This window comes from Trichophyton verrucosum, assembly GCF_000151505.1.
Source record: "Trichophyton verrucosum HKI 0517 chromosome Unknown contig01207_1.f1.exp, whole genome shotgun sequence".
In the NCBI taxonomy this organism is placed as follows: Eukaryota; Fungi; Ascomycota; class Eurotiomycetes; order Onygenales; family Arthrodermataceae; genus Trichophyton; species Trichophyton verrucosum.
Window position 1 is genome coordinate 1 of NW_003315141.1, and position 17,793 is coordinate 17,793.

At 48.5% G+C, this 17,793-nt stretch overlaps 5 protein-coding genes across 5 annotated transcripts; 3 read left to right on the forward strand and 2 right to left on the reverse strand.

Moving 5' to 3' along the window:
• Positions 1-498: 498 nt before the first annotated feature.
• On the reverse strand, positions 499-1,456 carry TRV_07964 (uncharacterized protein; the record flags this gene model as incomplete). Its single annotated transcript, XM_003017977.1, has 2 exons — positions 499-883; positions 957-1,456. 2 exons carry the CDS (start codon positions 1,454-1,456, stop codon positions 499-501), a joined length of 885 nt encoding a protein of 294 aa, XP_003018023.1.
• Positions 1,457-3,611: 2,155 nt separating this feature from the next.
• Positions 3,612-5,534, reverse strand: TRV_07965 (uncharacterized protein; the record flags this gene model as incomplete). Its single annotated transcript, XM_003017978.1, has 5 exons — positions 3,612-4,231; positions 4,270-4,672; positions 4,732-5,004; positions 5,083-5,376; positions 5,475-5,534. The coding sequence occupies 5 exons, from the start codon at positions 5,532-5,534 to the stop codon at positions 3,612-3,614; spliced, it is 1,650 nt and encodes a 549-aa protein (XP_003018024.1).
• Positions 5,535-12,864: 7,330 nt separating this feature from the next.
• Positions 12,865-13,641, forward strand: TRV_07966 (uncharacterized protein; the record flags this gene model as incomplete). Its single annotated transcript, XM_003017979.1, has 1 exon — positions 12,865-13,641. One exon carries the CDS (start codon positions 12,865-12,867, stop codon positions 13,639-13,641), a length of 777 nt encoding a protein of 258 aa, XP_003018025.1.
• An 825-nt stretch (positions 13,642-14,466) lies between these two features.
• On the forward strand, positions 14,467-16,195 carry TRV_07967 (acetyltransferase, GNAT family, putative; the record flags this gene model as incomplete). The annotated part of the gene is made up of 2 exons (XM_003017980.1): positions 14,467-14,787; positions 14,900-16,195. 2 exons carry the CDS (start codon positions 14,467-14,469, stop codon positions 16,193-16,195), a joined length of 1,617 nt encoding a protein of 538 aa, XP_003018026.1.
• Positions 16,196-16,616: 421 nt separating this feature from the next.
• On the forward strand, positions 16,617-17,646 carry TRV_07968 (uncharacterized protein; the record flags this gene model as incomplete). The annotated part of the gene is made up of 4 exons (XM_003017981.1): positions 16,617-16,662; positions 16,762-16,928; positions 17,001-17,337; positions 17,414-17,646. Coding segments are annotated over 4 exons (783 nt in total), but the record flags the coding sequence as incomplete, so codon positions are not given.
• Between the last annotated feature and the right edge of the window lie 147 nt (positions 17,647-17,793).

The window sequence follows — 17,793 nt, forward strand, 5'->3', positions numbered from 1 at the left end:
AAAATAATAATAATAATAATAATAATAATAATAATAATAATAAAAATAAAAATAAAAAAGTAAAAAGTAATAATCCAGACGATCCAAGGTAAGACAGAGAAGAGAAATAAATCCCTGAAGAGAATCAATCACATAAAAATGGGTAAAAAATCAAGGTAATTCAAAATAAAGAAATAAAATAAAATAAAATAAAATAAAATAAAATAAAATAAAATAAAATAGAATAGAATAGAATAGAATAGAATAGAATAGAATAGAATAGAATAGAATAGAATAGAATAGAATAGAATAAAATAAAATAAAAAGATATATAGAGAAGAGAAAACCATAAAAGAGAATCAATCACAGAAAAGAGCCAAGACATCCAGAAGAGCTAGCTAAAACATGAGTTATAGGATGTAGAGTGTGCGATAGTTAATGAACAGTTACGGAGGGCTTAGGGTAAAGCGAAAAAGGGTTAAAGTTCAATGGCCGTTGGGGTGCTGTGGTGTAGGGGCTTTATACGAATTCATAACCCGGAGGTGGCCCAGTGGGACGGGGGTTTCCACCGCGGACTGCCAGTACAACATTCTCCGCATTGACTTGCATTTTTTGAAAAGCTTCAAGCGGAATGGGCGGAGGAAGCGTAGGCTTCATATCCCAATCAGTCGCATACTTCGGTGGTGGCCAAGTCGAGTTCCAGGTTGTGGGCGGTTGAATTTCTTCATCCCAGTAGGCAGGAAGCTCAAAAGTGATATCGAAGTCCCTGCAGTTTCTGACGTCGTCCTCGTTGAATTTGAACCAGCGTCCGGTATTAAAATAGTGGCATTTCGAGGCATTTCTGGCTGACTGCATCCGAATAGAAATATCCCTGCCCGTTCTGCGTGAGGCACAGATGAAGGCTCTGAAAAGTGGAGTGTTAGTTTAATGTTCTTAACACTAGTAAATAATAAAGGAGGCAAAGCATGATGGCTCACCTTTCTCTGGAATTGTGTGCTCTTCTGAATTCAGATTCGTGAGAGCGGTACCTCGCCATCCACCCTTGGTGTATACCTGCGATGACTGCGGTGATAGGAGGACCCTGGGCCGAGTTGGCGGATGAGTTGTGTGGTCCAACCTGGGGATTGGTGGCCTGGCTGATAGGAGGCTGCGGATTGGTAGCCTGGATGATGGAAGGCTGGGGATTGGTAGCCTGGCTGATAGGTAGCTGGGGATCGGTAGCCTGGCTGATATGAGGCTGGGGATTGGTGGCCTGGGTAATAGGAAGGCCCTGGGCCGAGTCGACGCAGTAGCCGTGTAGTCCAACCTGGGGATCGGCGGCCTGGCTGGTAGGAGGCTGGGGATCGGTGGCCTGGCTGGTAGGATGGCCTTCGTCCGGGTTGGCGGATGAGTTGTGTAGTCCAACCTGGGAATCCTGGGGAGGCGGCGAAGGTGACCAGGTCCTTATGTAGTCCTCAAAGCGGAATTCTCCTTCCATTGTGCTGCAGTCAAGTTAATATCTAGTTACCGTGAGATATTGTATTGTGCGTTGCCAGCTGTGTGACTCACTTCTAGTATATCCGATATATGAAACCAGGCGGAAGGGAGAGGATTCCAACGGAGATTTAAAACGAGGTTGGGAGGCCGAGAGCCTAGTGTAACAAATCTCGATATTAAGAGAAGATATATAGGCTGGTATGTCCTGATAGATAATTCTCACAATGAATACTGTCGATATTATCGAGCTTCGGAACGACGGTGTGTAGGATGAAAAAAAAAAAGAGAGAAAGAGAAGAGGAAGGGACAAATTCCTGAGGAATTCCTTCCTTTTATAGGCGTAATAGCCATGACATCACGGGGCAAATCACTGTATAGAGTGACTCACCTCAGTATGCCATATGGGCGTGGCTAGATAAGACGCCACAGCCTCTACCCAAAACCACGAGAAGCTTCGAGGCGATGAAGTGTTGGGGCTGTTGAACTATCACTAGCCGTGAATCCTAAGATGTTGTCGTCATACCACGCCCTTACGAAAATGCGTGCCGATGTTTCCGGGCAGTACGGGAGGGAAAGAGCGTAGCCATGGTATCGGCAGGTGAGAGACATGGAGTCTCTCGCTCTGCAGAGAAGAAAACCTCCTCGGCCAGAGTCGTTGAAGAGAAGGATATCATGAGTAAATTTCCATCGCGAGGAAGAGATAAAATATATCGTGGTTTCTTCCCCTATAATAGCCTGGCCACCGCATCGCAGCCTCCCTTAAAGCGTCTACCTAGCATGTTCACGATCCATGTGAAATTACTTGGGGCTTGAAGGTGACGGGGACACACGAATCCAAGCACGGGTAGTCTACAATAGCACATGAGGCCGACTGCGTATCCCATTCCACCGCACCTGGGTGACTGGATAACAATGTATCCCCAGAAGCGAAGAAGCGGGTTATCGCCATGACGTTGGGCGTAGACCCTTTTGCGTCAGGAATTTCACCACAGAGCCTGCAACATGGCCAAAAGTATGTGATATACCAGGGCTCTACCACGATGTTTGTTTTGCGTGGTTTAGGGAGGATTATGAACCAAGGTGTCATCTTGCACTGAGTTGCCAATACCACCGTTTCTGGTGAGAATTACCAGATCTCAGCGGCCGGGGGGGCTGCAAGCGCTGTACTGTAGCCGTAGCGTGGTATTAGCCAAGTATCCGGGCATTTGATCCACGGTACTGTGTTGGTATATTTAGAGCAAGCTCTATGTGCATCATAGATGCTGTGGTATCGTTATAGGAAGGAGCGCAGAAGGAGCGCATGACGTTGTCTCGGTCTGAACTCTATTGCGGTAACGGGCGGCTAAATTACTAGTGTCGGCTAGTCCGCGAGCCACGAGCGCGCGTAACTAAGTTAGTTAACTATTTTAACTAAGTGGAGACTGGCCGCGCCTCTTGAAACGCCCCCCGTGTTACAGGCTACATACACACATCGAGCTTCGCTCGTGCTTGTATCAATCAGGTGGGTTCAGATTGGGTAACTACCGCTAGATTTTCTTTCTCTAAGTTGCCAGTATACAAGTGCAAGGAAAGGGGGCAGTGCAGTGTGTTTACCCCCAACAAATTAAAAGACTGGTTCCTGTCAACCACTATCCAGAGTTAAGACGTATGGCCATATATCGACAAATATGCGTCCAGGGAGCGTCATAGATATTCTCAAAACACTCTCACCCGAGAAAAGTAGCCGGGCAAAAAAGACAGGAATTACGTTAAAAGCGTTAAAAGCGTAGCTGTGCAACTATATGGCCCTAGTAAAATACCCTTGGCATTTTTCCGTGGACCCGATATATACAAATGGTGAAGATAACGGCTGTAATGCAAGGTCAATAACAAGGCGGTATATATTCTGCAGAAAAGTAGCCCGCCTCCCTAGCCCGATTTTTTCTACGAGATACCTAACGATGGCACCAATCCATCACTCTCATTTAATTCCTGTCCAACCTTGTAGGACACTTTATACCGAAGCCTGACCGTGTTTCCCTTGCCTGGCTGGACTCCGTCCATCTGGAGCTGCTGCTGAACTCCAATCTTCTGATATGGCGCAATATCTCTGCCGGACTGAGGCCGGAGCTGAAGGGAATAGGCCTGCAAATGTGTAAAAGAGAGGAAACATGTCGTTAGCTGATAGTCATCCAAATACCTCTTAGGCCCATGGGTTGTTGAGAAACGGCAAATAGAATTAATGTCAAGCAAGAAAACGGAAACAGGGAGAGGGCTTCTTGTACCTTTTCAATGGCGATTTGGAAATGGAGTTCTGAAATGGCGTGAGGGGTATTGTTAGAGAATGACACAAGGCCATGTATTTTGTTCTCACCAGGAAAGCGTTTCACCTGCATTTTTATTCCTATGGTGGCGTTGAGAACTTCGATGGTGTTCTGTGAGGGTAGAGTTTCCTCTGGAAGAGCAGATGAGAAGGTCCATTCGTCATCTGCGTCAGATGTCTGGGCTGGCGTCACTTGTTTGGACTGGCTGGGTTGTTGGGGCGAATGTGGTGCATGTAGGGTTGGGACTGGTGGCCCAGATGCTAGCTGGCCTAAATCTAGTAATGACGAAGATGCGGCGTTTGAAGAAGCTGAGCTCTGTAGTTTATTAAACGGTGACGATGTCCTTGACCCTCCCGACGTAATAGCAGCAAATGGGTCAGATGGTCTAGGCGTAGGCGTTGAAGTAGAAGGTATTGATGGCGACTTCGGAAGGGAAGCCGATGAAGAGCCTTCTTCAGTGGTAAGCAGCAGTGCTGTGAGAGTGGACGGAAATATGGAAGTTATCACTCACCTTCAGCTGGTCCTAGAGGGAGTGCAACACTTCCCTGGCCCTGAGGTTCGTCTTGGAAGGAAAGGCCCAGTAAGTCACCCTCAAGCGTGGAAGCAGCAGGCGGCTTAATAGCTGTACTACCGTTGGAAGCAGCAGATACCTGCTCTTCCTCGCCTCCAAAATCAATCAAAGATAGTTCGTTGGCAGCATTCTTTTTAACGCCCGTACTCGTCCCCAGAGTACCCTTAGGTATGTTGGATGCCGCAGTTACATCTCCGGCCTTAATCAGCTTATATCTTTGCACCGTTCGGTGTATACTATCGTTTATTTCTAATAGTTTCGATACAGCCTCGTTGTCTTCAGACTCATCCTCGCACATCTTTTGTATTTTAGGATGTGCATTTTGAAGAGCGCTGGCCAGTTCCTGTGTAAGTCAGGTAAGCATCTGTCGCAATTCTCTTTCTGATGACAGCCAACACGCACCTCATAAACGTCTCCTTCTGATAACTTGTCTCCGGGCTTAAAATTCTCCAGCATCTCTTCAAGAAGTTTAGCCTTCTCCTGAACCCTCGAGACCTCTTCTGCAGCCTTTGCTCGATAGTCCGTCCGATGCCGAGTATCATAGCCTGCCATTATTTTCATCAGTCTGTTGGCTTCTCGAAGGTCATCCGGGTTTCCTCTTCGTATTAGCTCTTGCAGTTTTGCGGACTGAGCGATCTTCTCTTCTTCCTCCATTTCCTCGGCAGATTGGAGATTCTATATGGTGTGCATCATTAGTACCAGCATAGACTGTTGAGCTAAAGGTACGTAGCAACTGAAGGCGGGCCAACATACATCGCTTGGGTTCAGAACGGCAGCATCTTCACGACGGATTTCAGGAAACATATAACCCTTGTAGAGGAGAAGACGGTGCATGTCACGGATGAATCCGAGGTCATCCTTGTATCTTGAGGTCTGACATATCGTCTGTCTCCATTCTTCAATCGATTCGAGGATCCTCTGTTGCGCTCTCGATGGTCGAATAGGCGGTCGTTCGGGAAATCTTCGAACTAGTTCGTTCAGGAACTCCTTTGTGCTGATCTGGAGATGAAACGGGTATCCGCAGTTTTTGACACATATGTCGAGTAACTGGGCAGTATAAAGAACAGCGGAGCGGTCAAGCAGTCAGCGTCGTATATCTCCTGAGATACTAGAGGTGAAAAATGGGGGCAACGGTAGGAGCATACAGCGAGGGCTAGCATCGCAACATTCGCATTCCGGGAGTTTATCAACTGGACTATGGTCATTGCTGCTTCGCGAGGCCTTTACCATTGGCATCTTATTAGGACTTCATCCCATTGAAATTAGAGAAGTAAATCCAGCGCAAACGGCTGGACTGCTGCACTCACGCGTTTCCCCTCTTTGTATTGATCAAATCCACCACCTCCAGGTTGAGGGCCAGGTTCGGTTCGTAGTTCTGGGGATCGCACGCATTATCTGATCCAAGTCACTCGGTCAGCAGCCATCTTCACTCTTGGCCAGGAAGCAGCAAAGACATCCGGGCGCACCGGCGCGAGGCAGAGAACGTACGGATATACCGCTGCAGCGTCGACTGTGCGGGTGGCTCCAGGTAGGCGCTGAAGCGGTCCCTGGCCGCCATCCGAGCTGACGTCGCCTCCAGGTTGTCGGTTTCTTAAAAGACGCAGTAGAGAAGGTCGAGTATCGGAAGGGCAGAAGTCACATTAGCGCTGAGGCCAGAAGCCGTTCTATCTTCCTGGCTAGTTATCTGCGTGAAGCTATCACCAAGTCGAGGTCGGCTTTGTCAACTGCCTAACTTAACGAGTTAACTAACTAGTAAAATAACTAGTTCAGGCTTGGCCGCAGTGTTTCGGCCTCCTTAGAGCGGCCTGCCAGGGCAAAGCGGACGCAGATACGGAGAACTACTGCCTTGTGCCTACATTTATATACACTCTTCTACGGCGCTGTCTCTTCTCGCAGCTCGTCAGCCTCGTCCTCGACCTCGTCTTCATCATTCTCAGTCACCTTCATCATCGTGGGCCAGAACTGACTAGTTATTAGTGATTAGTCAGCAGATTACAGCTATAAAAGCAGCGAACGCCTCGCATGCAGTTCAATATTCGATACTATCTTCAGTATTATTTTCAATTTCGCTCTGGCGGCCCTGGTAGAAAGCTGCCTGCCTGGCCGAGGTATCTTATCTCCTCGCGGGGGTGGATGGAACAGGCAGACGCATCTCCATTGCGGTCTATGCTGTCTCTCTAGAGCAATAATTGCCCTGCAGCATTTCATGTCGTTGATTCTAGTGCGAGTAAAGTCCTCTAGAGCAAAATATAATAATATCCCGTCCCTAGCAATAATGAATTATGGAAACTTGATGCGATTATTGAGTATTCTTTTATCCAAGGTATATATATATGTATCCTACTTTCAATCATATCTACTTCTAATAAATACATCAGTAGGCCGAGGGTAGACGCTTTGCTCCCGTTTAAATCCCCTATTTGGGCCATGTCGAGGCTATGAACCATCACGCTCTTCACCTTTGTGATCAGGACTACTTTCTCCGTCTATTTCAGTATGCATTCTTACTTGTGAATACACCTGATAATTAACTAAGCATTTATAGAACAAAAGCCAGCGCTTAAGTGAAGTCCAACGTCATAGTAAAGGGGCAGCCCATCAACGCCAGCTATGGTCACTACCCATCGACAGCCAAGGAAGATCAAATCTACGAATGGTTGATTGTGTATATCCCAGCGCTGGTCGAAATAACGGACCAAGGCTCCGATACCCTCTATCAGTGCTCCTTTCGGGCTGTCAGAGCCATATTTGTGCCTGCGATGGCTGGCTCCATGCCAAACCATTCCTTGCTCAGCCTGTCCAGTAACTCCCACAGAACGAGCTAAGGGTTCTTGTTGAAAGGCGCAGGTTCAAGCTGTCTAAAAATGGAAAAGACAGCCAAGGATACTACCAGCCCGCCGTCGTCATAGCTTCTTTGCTAATCTGCGAGGTCGCTCTTGCTGCTCAGGCTGGGGGATGCCCGTTCGACCCAACCTCGCCCCCGACCTTGCCCCCGGCCTCCCTACCAGCCTCACCGCTGCAACTCCTCGTCATCGTTATGTCATTGACTATAAGTAGTCACCTTTAATCCATGGTTTATGATACCCAGCAAACCATGGTTAGCAACATGGTGCCGGGTAATACCGGGTCTTTGGTGGCCACTGCAGGATGTATCAGGAAATTCCATGGTACGCTGGCCCCGCGGGTCCTCAACCGAACCGTTCGATAGAATGTTGGGCGTCTCAACAAAGCTTAAGGCATGAAGAAGGAAAGAGCTAGGGGATGGGGCTCCGATTGATCCTAGAATAAGCTTGGCTCAAGGTGTCAGTTGAAAGATGTGCCGAGTACTCCGTACAGAGTGTGATATATCGGTATAACAAAAGAATACCAAGCCAAATAACTAGTTATAGTTGACAAAGGAACAAAGGGTGTTTTTTCTGACCCCGATGCCTCCCAGATCAGTTAACTAGTTAGCTCCCTAATGACTCACCACCGGTTTTGTTATCATGTCTGCAACACATTCCGGCTCTTCTAGGATCAATCACTGGCTATATCCCCATCAAGTATCAACATTGCAGCTTAGTTTTACGCTCACCTCCTGGCAAAATGCTTATATTTGATGTCCTGGGCATTGTTGTTATATAGGTAGAATGCAGGTTGCTACGGTTGCGTTCGGGAGATGACCTACCTAAGGCTGTCCGCCTTTGAGTCCTGCATGCTTCTACTAGGTTAGCTCAAAAATAAGCCAGCTCATAGAGTAGGCTGGCGGTGTGTGGCAAGGAGGGTGTGGGTGTAATCCTATCTGCTCTATTTGATGTATCAATGTGTTATGATATAAGATATAAGGTATCGTACATAGAAAGGCTGCCCATTTATCAGATAGAGTGGCGGTTGCCTGGAGATATGTCACATTAGTTATTCTATGGTTATTTTGGTGCCCCAGTTATCGAGAATTCGTCCTTTTTTTCTCTTTTTATAACGCCTCAGGGCCGAGAGACGTACGTTTGACATCTGTCGTATGCATGCATTCAACTCTGCGGAGTACAGACTACGGAGTACATTAGCATTAAACACATATGGTATCAATAGGGGTCGTACGATACATGACCGAAGAAAAAGAAAAAAAAATCCCAGTATAAATCCTTACGCGTTTCTTCAACCCGATGCATCGGCCAGGATGTTCAACGGGGAGAGAATATAAATTGCAAAAAAAAAAAAAGGAAAAAAGAAAAAGAAAAAGCCAACGCCATGGTATCATAGTACATAACATAAACCCAGCCCCCGGCAACAAATGAATATTCTTTTCATATTGATTGCCGGCAAAGTTATCCAGTGTCCCATTCACTCTCTCACTCGCTCGGTCAGCCCCCATGCCGACCTTCTCATGTCCGGCCTCCCTCGATAGAAACCATCGAAGAGTGTAAGATATCTTTTTGCTAGACCATGAAGTCTCCGATGTGAAAAGTCAAAAATCGGCCATTGAAGCCTTGCAGACACATGTACCGTCATGCCCCATCACTCCCGGGGGGCAGCATTTAATGAGTTGTGGCCTCTCCCCACAAGGAGTACACTTGCTTGGGGTACACTTTCCCTCCACGCAAGCCAAATCATGGTGCTTGCTACATCCTGTGTGACAATCGCAAGAGTCATTCCACAGGGCATCCTTCACACGGCAGAGTCCACTTATGCATATCGACGAGGCAGGAACAACGCGTCTTTCGGTCTTTGCAAGAGCGGCGCAGTGATCCTCAGAAGGTTTAGGGCAGTCGGAGTCAAAATTGCAGGAACTGCCTACAGCAAAACACTGGACATAACGGATAGGACTCATGGGATTCCTTCGATAGGGGATAAACTTGACTCCAGGAAGCTCCGTAGGAGGTTCACATATGCATCTCTTAGGAAATCTGGGAGCGCTGAGGAGAGATGAGGACACAATTGAGGCGAAAAGGGCCATTGCAAAGAGAAAAGTTTTGATCATGGATGTCATGGTGTAGGAGAATTGGCGTACTGTCACTGCTATCCGTTGAGGAGCGACAAGACACTTGGAACACAGAGAGGTGCTGGCATTTCATTTATATATGCAGTCAGCCACCAGGAAAACAGGGGAATCGCCTTTTTATGCGCAATGGATGTCAATCCCCAGGGTATCCGTCATGCGACCATGACGACGTGTTGAACGTGAGTGCCCATTTATTATATCTGAGCTCTGTGCCTGGAGTATATACCACCCGCTATTTGCAACTCTCCAACTCTGAAGGAAAAAATGAGCCAACCAGGCTATTTCTCTGTCCTCCACCACTCCAATGAGTCGCGCGGCTCTGTTACACGATGGGACACCCGCAGAGTCAGAGCTCATTAGTTACCAAACAAGAAAAGAAACGAAAGACGAGAACAAAACTGGATGATAGTCTTTCGTCCCTTTCTTCCCCTTTCCCCCCGTTGCCTACTGCAGGCTAACCTTCCCATTTCACGCGATGATCAGCTTCGTGCTTTGTATATCAGTATTGGGAACGGAGCATGATCGACAGTATAAGAGGCCTGTACTATGATATTCCACAGGTTTTACGTACGCCCTGGAGATCAAAATTCGAAGAAAGGGGAGAAAGATTGACATAGTTAACGTCACCAGTGCAACTCCGGCCTTAAGCTAAACATGCTCGCGAGAGAGGCTCGTCCATATTGATTCCTTGGAATTGGCCGCCTGCAAAGACCGAGCACCAGCCGATGTGCATTGTGTGGCTGGGATCTATGGGGGATATGCAGATAAATACCAGCGGAAGTCCGAGTGTCCCAGGTGTACGTGCAGGACTCACCGCGCCAGCCTGGAACTTGTTCTGTGGCCTGTGTTCTCCTTCCAATTCTCCCGCGAAGTTTCCAGATTGTGAAGCCGATGAAGCAGCAAGAAGTTGCGTCGGGTTTCTTGGCTGCTGATTGGCCGGCTTCAGCCCCAGCAAGCTAACTAGTTAAGGTAACTAGTCAACTAACGCAACCTAGCCGATGCGCGCTTCTTGCCGCGGCGTTATTCGAGTATAACATCCTCGATTTAGGTATCTTACAATCCGACAACAGCGCTCGAGAACGCTTCGCCTTGAGCCCTTAGAGGCTAGCCGTCCACTAGGTAATGACTTTCGACGAGCCATAAGGGTAAATAATATTGGCAATCTGAAGTATACGGACCCCTATGGTCTGAACTGTTACCCATTTCTATGCAATATCCGTAAGTGCAGCAATTGTTAACGTTCTAAACGGAAAATTAGGATACGGAGTTAATGGCTGGCGGTCGTAACGAGTTATGCCATCGAATTGCTGTGCCCACAATAGATATGCGGCTTGAATAACCACTCTATATTTCTACCCAGAGGATTATATAGTTGAATAGACATGATAGATGTCCATGGTCATACTCTCGCCAGGGAGGAGTGTGACTAAGAGCCATTTGAAATAGTCTCGAGAATGGAGTGAGTTCATTGATACGATTTATTATATGTGAAATATACGTGCTTCTCCGGACACAAATGATATTCACAATGCCTTCCAGGCTATATTCTCTAGCATTATACGATATATAACTAACTACCGGCTTTGATGACCGATTGCCCAGCCGTGAATGGACCTTTAGTTGTGCTAGCCATTAACAGGAAAATCGGCATTCACTAGCCTTCCTATGTTCAGGTCGTCTTTCACCCAGAGGGTCCTCAACTACATTTGACCCTTGCGAAGTTTGTCTTTTCGGTACATCCAAGGGATAGAGAGATCGCTTAAGCCGACATTCTATTTAACCCTTGAAGTTCCTCGTCCAGTATTTTTTAATATTATGTGTCTTAGATTCGCAACGAGAGTCTCAGGGATAGTACAGAATATCTGCTCAGAGCTGATAGATAGTCGTTCTTCAACTCTTTCGAGAAAGCAGTCAGGATATTTGTATGCAGCGCTGGCTTGATCGACATGCATGCATTAGTGCCGTTGTGGATAATCCAACCTCGGTGATTAACCCTGTTTGAGCTCACATGCTAGTTGTACTTCGAACGTTCTTGGCTCTGGATATCAATTTGAGAGACTTCATGTTGACCTTTGAAGTACACCTAAAAACTTGTCCATTACCACCCAACATGAAGACAACATGAAGGCTCATATGGTGTGCTGAGCTTGCTAGGGAGGAATAAATTTATCCTGGCTATAATTCACGCGAATGCGTAGTATTAGCTGGAGATGAATGACGACCATACTCGCATATCTAATTAGTGTGATTGGTACTATCAGTACCTTATTGATGCAAGGCTTTTGGCAAAGTAAAAGGCAATGACCTTTACTCATTTGCATCAAGTATCCGAAGTCATTGGCGATCTTATAGTTATCTTTGCGGGGATCACCCTATGTTATAGGCTCAGTCGTCCAGGAAGTGCCTAGTAAACAAGGGTTTGACCTGTGATAAGCGTTGTAACATGCGGGCTCCAGCACTGTCGCGTAGAAGAGGAATCATGTAGATCCCGCTGCGGCTAAGGGTATAATTTGTCGCATAGAACTACCTAGTACTTAACCAGTGCTTTTAATTCTGATAAAGCACCGGCAAATAAAATGGTAATTGAGGGGAGTAAGGGACTTAAAACAGGGATTTGAAACTGGTGAGGATTGGAGAAGCCTAAGGATAGCATTTGCATCCAATGGAGGTCAACTGAGGGAAAATCAGGAAGCTCAAAAGTCCAAGACCTAAGCCCTAGTTAAGTCCGTGACGGGCCGCATTCAACAAAACCTGCTCATCATCGCCGTTATCCGATGAAGGAAAAAGAGGAAAACAGTAGAGACGGGCGTAATACAACCCAAGCCCTAATGCTTTGCTTTCCTGAGTACATATTCTTCTTCAATGTTAGCTCTCGCTCGGGAGCCTTAATCAGCAAAGATTCACGTGACAGATAACTAAATCCTGGGAGGCTTAAAGTTCTATAATCGTCCTGAACATTGACATAAATAGTTGATGAAGCAGATTAGTTTTGTTAAACTGGTTTCATAGAGAGCATTTGCTCTGAGATACAAGGACTTCCAGAAGGCGGAAGACAGTGCTCCTTGCCGATAGACTACCGTCGTTAATTCAGGATGGTTCGACATAAAAAAGACACGATGTCCCGCAAGAGCAAGCGGGGTGACTACCGACGGCCAGTGATCAAAGACGGAGTAGATGAGCATGGAAAACGGCCTCACGCACCCTTTCAAGCTGCCTGCTGGGACCTGGGACACTGTGACCCGAAGAAATGTTCCGGCAAACGATTGATGCAGCTTGGATATATGCGCGATCTGGGTATAGGACATAAGTTTCCGGGGGTGGTAATATCGTATGTAACTTCCCAATCATGACGAGACACGACTGATGAAAAGGAACAAAATATAGGCCGAATGCAAAGCAGACCCTTTCCCCTGCTGACAAGCCGTTGCTCGAGCAGTATGGTGCAGCCGTGGTGGAGTGTTCATGGGTACGAGTGAGCGAAGTACCTTGGTCAAAAATTGGCGGAAAGACAGAGAGATTGCGTGCGTGATATCCCGTGTGACGGCGGCCTGGATTCAATGCTAATATACTATTGGGATACAGTGCCTTACCTTGTGGCAGCAAACACGGTGAACTATGGCAAACCGTGGCGGTTGAACTGCGTTGAAGCACTGGCTGCGACTTTCATGATATGCGGACACGAAGACTGGGCTGAAGAGGTGTTACAGCACTTCCGTTACGGCCAGCCGTTTCTAGAGATCAACTCGCAGCTGTTTAAGCGGTATGCAGCTTGTGAGACAGAAGCAGACATCAAGGCCGCTGAGGAGAAGTGGCTGGCGAAGATCGAGAAGGAATACGCGGAGAACCGAGAAGGGAAAGGGCCAGACGATATGTGGACTACGGGTAATACAAACAGACAGGCCTTTCTTTCGGATTCCGAAGACGAGGAAAATGAGGAGAGGAACGAAGAAGGCGATGGTGATGACGACGAGGACGAAGACGAGATCCCACGGAATGCTCTACAGAGAGACAATCCATTCCCGGAGTCCGAGGAGGAAGACGACGATGAGGAAGAGATGGCAGAGATCCGGCGAAAGATACTCATGTCCAAGCCGTTTGCTGGCACTGCTTCTTCCCCTGACCGCGAGCCAGACGCAAAAGCGACTGGACCCGCAGTAGTACCGTCGCCAGCGGGTGTGACAGCCGCGAAAGACGCCTGCAACGAGGAGAGCGACAGCGACGATGGCAACGAGAGCGACGCCGCCTTTGACCGCATCATCAACGCAACCATCGCGACCGATCGAACCGGCATCAAGGCCCTCCAGCGCGAGAAACAGCGACGGGCAAGGGCATGAGCCAAGCCTGCGTATCAACATCACATCGCCTTACCTAAGCCATAGCTTACTCATACGGGTTTACTATAACCCGTAGCGCCGCCAAGAAAACCTGTCCTCGCGCTCCTTTTTCCGCCTTTTCGTTCCTGCTGCAAAAAACTCCCCGCGTTCTGCAAAGTACGAAGCCGTTCTTGAGAGTGCGTACCCCCCCAGCCCCAGGTAAAGGACCCCTTGCACCGCCAGTTCCACAGTTAGGGAGGCCTGTTCTGTTCGCGGGTGAGCCCTTGGGTGGGTAGCAGCCAGGGCCAGCGAGTCTGCCGCCGCGATACGCTCCCTGTCGGTGGAAGAAATTTTCGAGTTTGGTCCTTTTCTCCTGTTTGGATGCAGAATTTTTTTGGAACATAAAAAGGCTGAGCCAGTTGGGGCTGATTAAGGCTGATGGTCTCGTGACAGGTACAGGCGTCGTTCGGGCCAGGGGCAAAGACAGAGGACTGGACAAGGATCTATATATCTGACTCGGCGAAGGGGGAAAAAGATAGCGTGAGAGGCTGAAGCATGCCTGCTGTCAGTGTTGGGCCCGCTGGCGACGATCCGGTAGGGAGCCCGGTATACCGCACCTCGCCCGGGACTTCCGCGGGAGCGTTCCATGACCCTGCAGCCACCTCGGTAACACCCGCCAGTGGCCCGGGTGCTAGCAGCAGTGGCAGCAACGGCAGTCCCCAGTTGCCTCCCGCAATCTTGCCGAGACAGGTGACGCTGCGAGACCGAGTGACGGCGGCGACGCTAATCCCCTTCTCGTCGGCACAGGAGGTCCCTCGTTCACTGCTGGCGTACCTGTGCGACCAGCTGAACAAGGAGATCGAGAAGGGCGACACGTACCCCTTTATAAATCCATTGAGCCTGGCGGAGTTTGGCACAGACTGGTTCTCCCATTTCACGGCGGTCATGCTGCTCGGAGACGTGCCAACCGTTGGCCATGTACAGTCTTTAGAAGCTATTGGCGCCGACTGGGGGAAGATATGCCTGGGCAGCTTTAATATCAAGCCAAATTACCCTGGAAGAAGTAGTCATATATGTAACGGTGCTTTCCTGGTGACGGATGCCTCAAGAAACCGCGGTGTAGGCCGGCTGATGGGTGAATGCTACCTGGAATGGGCACCACAGATGGTGAGCATTGAGCTCAGCAATGTTTCAAGCAAGATACATTTTTAAGCTTTGACGGTGATATAACGTTGCTAACCTTTTGATCTGCTTCTCGTTACTTTGTTCGTCTGCTTAGGGATACACATACGCCGTGTTCAATCTGGTTTACGAAACCAACGTAGCCTCCTGTCGAATATGGGACGCGTTGGGCTTCAAACGAGTAGGCAGAATACCAGGGTGTGGCAATCTACGATCATACCCAGGACAGCTTATTGATGCAATCATATACGGCCGAGATCTCGGTCCAGAGGGAGAGGACTTTGTCTCTGAAGAAAGATTCGACAAGATCAGATATTACTTGAAACATTCCAAGTACCCGAGCGGCGCAGATAGGGCTGAGAAGAGCCGTCTACGCAGTGCAGCTACCCACTACAAGCTTGTAGGTGGCGAGAAGGGTGAGCCAGAGAAGCTGATGCTGAAGGATAAGGAGGTTGTCTCCGATCCACAACAGCAGTATGAGATAGCTCGTAGGATACACCAGCAGCAGCATGGTGGTATCAACAAGACAACGGCTACTATTGCGTTAAAATATCATTGGGTTCGGATCAAGGAGACAGTTAGCATGGCCATCAAGAACTGCCCACAATGCAAGGAAGGCCCCAAAGCACCTATAAACGGTGCCAACGGCATCCAACTCGGCTCTCATACCAACAGCAATTCTGAAACCAATACCTTGCCATTCAAACGGGAGAAACCATCGCCTACTCCTCGGGCTAACACTTTTGATATACCTCCTTCTAACGCCTTTACCCCCACCCAGCCTGACCAACAACTCACAAGCGTGTCCGCAGCAGTCCACCAGTACTCCAAGGAGGAAACCTTCAGTCCTACACCCCACCCACATCCTCACAACACCCACTCTCACACTACTCCCCTTTTTCACGCTGGGCAGATGGCGGACTACGCCGATATACCGCTCGATCCTCAGATAATGGATGATATACACCACCATCTCCCTCCATTTCAGCACCATAATGGCGTCAATGTTGGTGTGGGAGTGAGTCCGTATGAAACAGACGGTGCACACGATCCTCATCACGCCTTGACCCATGACTTCGATCATTCCCCCATGCAGCATCATGACCATGATCACCACCACCACGAACACCACCATCATGACCACACAGGCAGCTATCAGGTAGTTGAAGACGACGATCTGATGGCCTCGCATGCCAACGTAGGCGTAGATGTAGGCGTTGGTGCCGGAGTAGGAGTTGACGTTGATGTTGACGTCGGTGTTGGCGTGGGCATGCGAGACCAATCCATGAGGCTCGCAGAGGCAACGCGGCTACAGAACGATGCCCAGTTCCAGGCAGACCTGCTTACCGTTGCCTTTGGAGGAAGAGACGACCAGAATCACTTTGAGAACTGAGCAAACAAATCAACCCGTAGCACTGATGGACGATATATATGTACAGCCGCTGTTGGACCTATGATGACGTTTACGAGCAATTTAGACGGATAGACTATCTTCCAAAATATATATATATATACCTTTCCTTTCTTCCATCGTAGCCTTTTCAATATTTCTGTCGAGATTTGTATGTTATAAGATAAAAGGGGGAAAGATTGTTTGGCGGCTGAAGTTGCTGACACAGCACGGGGGAAAAAAGCAAAAAAAGAGACACAGCGAAAAGCTATCAAAATAACTAAACCGCTGAACACCACTACGGCCACCTTCTGCAAATTAAACAGAGAGAGACAGCGGGAAAGGAGAGACATTTCCCCCAATCTATCTATCCTGAGGAATACGTACTTGCTTATTCTATTTGTCTTGACTTTGAACCGCTGCAATGGCGTTCGCGGGCCAAACACCCACAATCATCGTGTTGAAAGAGGGTCAGTTTTTCTATGCCTCTGCCCCCCCCTCTACTATCACACGTTTGCTCCAGCACGAATGTGACTGTTCTAAGCTTACGATGGGTGTTTGATGTGCAGGAACGGATGCCTCGCAGGGCAAGGGACAGATTCTCTCGAATATCAACGCCTGCGTTGCGGTACAGAACACTATCAAGAGCACGCTAGGCCCCTATGGCGGGGACCTATTACTGGTAGACACCAACGGCAAGCAGACAATCACAAACGATGGAGCAACGGTAATGAAGGTAAGGAGATGCTCTAGTTGATTAGGAATGAGACGTCTACAAGGGCTCCGTGCTGACTGCTGTCCGTAACAGCTGCTCGATATTGTCCACCCCGCAGCCCGCATCCTGACCGACATTGCACGATCCCAGGACGCAGAAGTGGGCGATGGAACGACCTCCGTAGTTGTGCTAGCAGGTGAAATCCTACGAGAAGTGCGCGACCTAGTGGAGCAGGATGTAAGTGCTCAGACAATTATAAAGGGGTTGAGGAAGGCGAGTGCCATGTGCATCAACCGTATCAAGGAGATTGCAATTGATATGAAGGATGCTGCTGGCGGAGAGGCGAAGAAGATCGAGACGCTGCGGCGACTGGCGGGCACAGCGATGAACAGCAAGCTGATCAAGCGGAATTCAGACTTTTTCACAAAGAGTGCGTTATCTTTTCCTTTTGGACATGACGATAGGGAACCATGCAGGCAGTGACTGAGCTAACTGATGTGATGCAGTGGTTGTGGATGCCGTCCTGTCGCTGGACCAGGACGACCTGAACGAGAAGCTGATTGGGGTCAAGAAGATTACCGGAGGAGCGCTGCAGGACTCGCAGTTCATCAACGGCGTTGCGTTCAAGAAGACGTTCTCGTATGCTGGGTTTGAGCAGCAGCCCAAGTCGTTCAAGAACCCAAAGATTGTTTGCCTGAATGTTGAGCTGGAGCTGAAGAGCGAGAAGGACAATGCAGAGGTCAGGGTCGAGCAGGTATCGGAGTACCAGGCCATCGTCGACGCGGAGTGGCAGATCATCTTCAACAAGCTCGAGGCTCTCTACAAGACCGGAGCCAAGGTCGTCCTTAGCAAGCTCCCTATCGGTGACCTTGCAACACAGTATGTC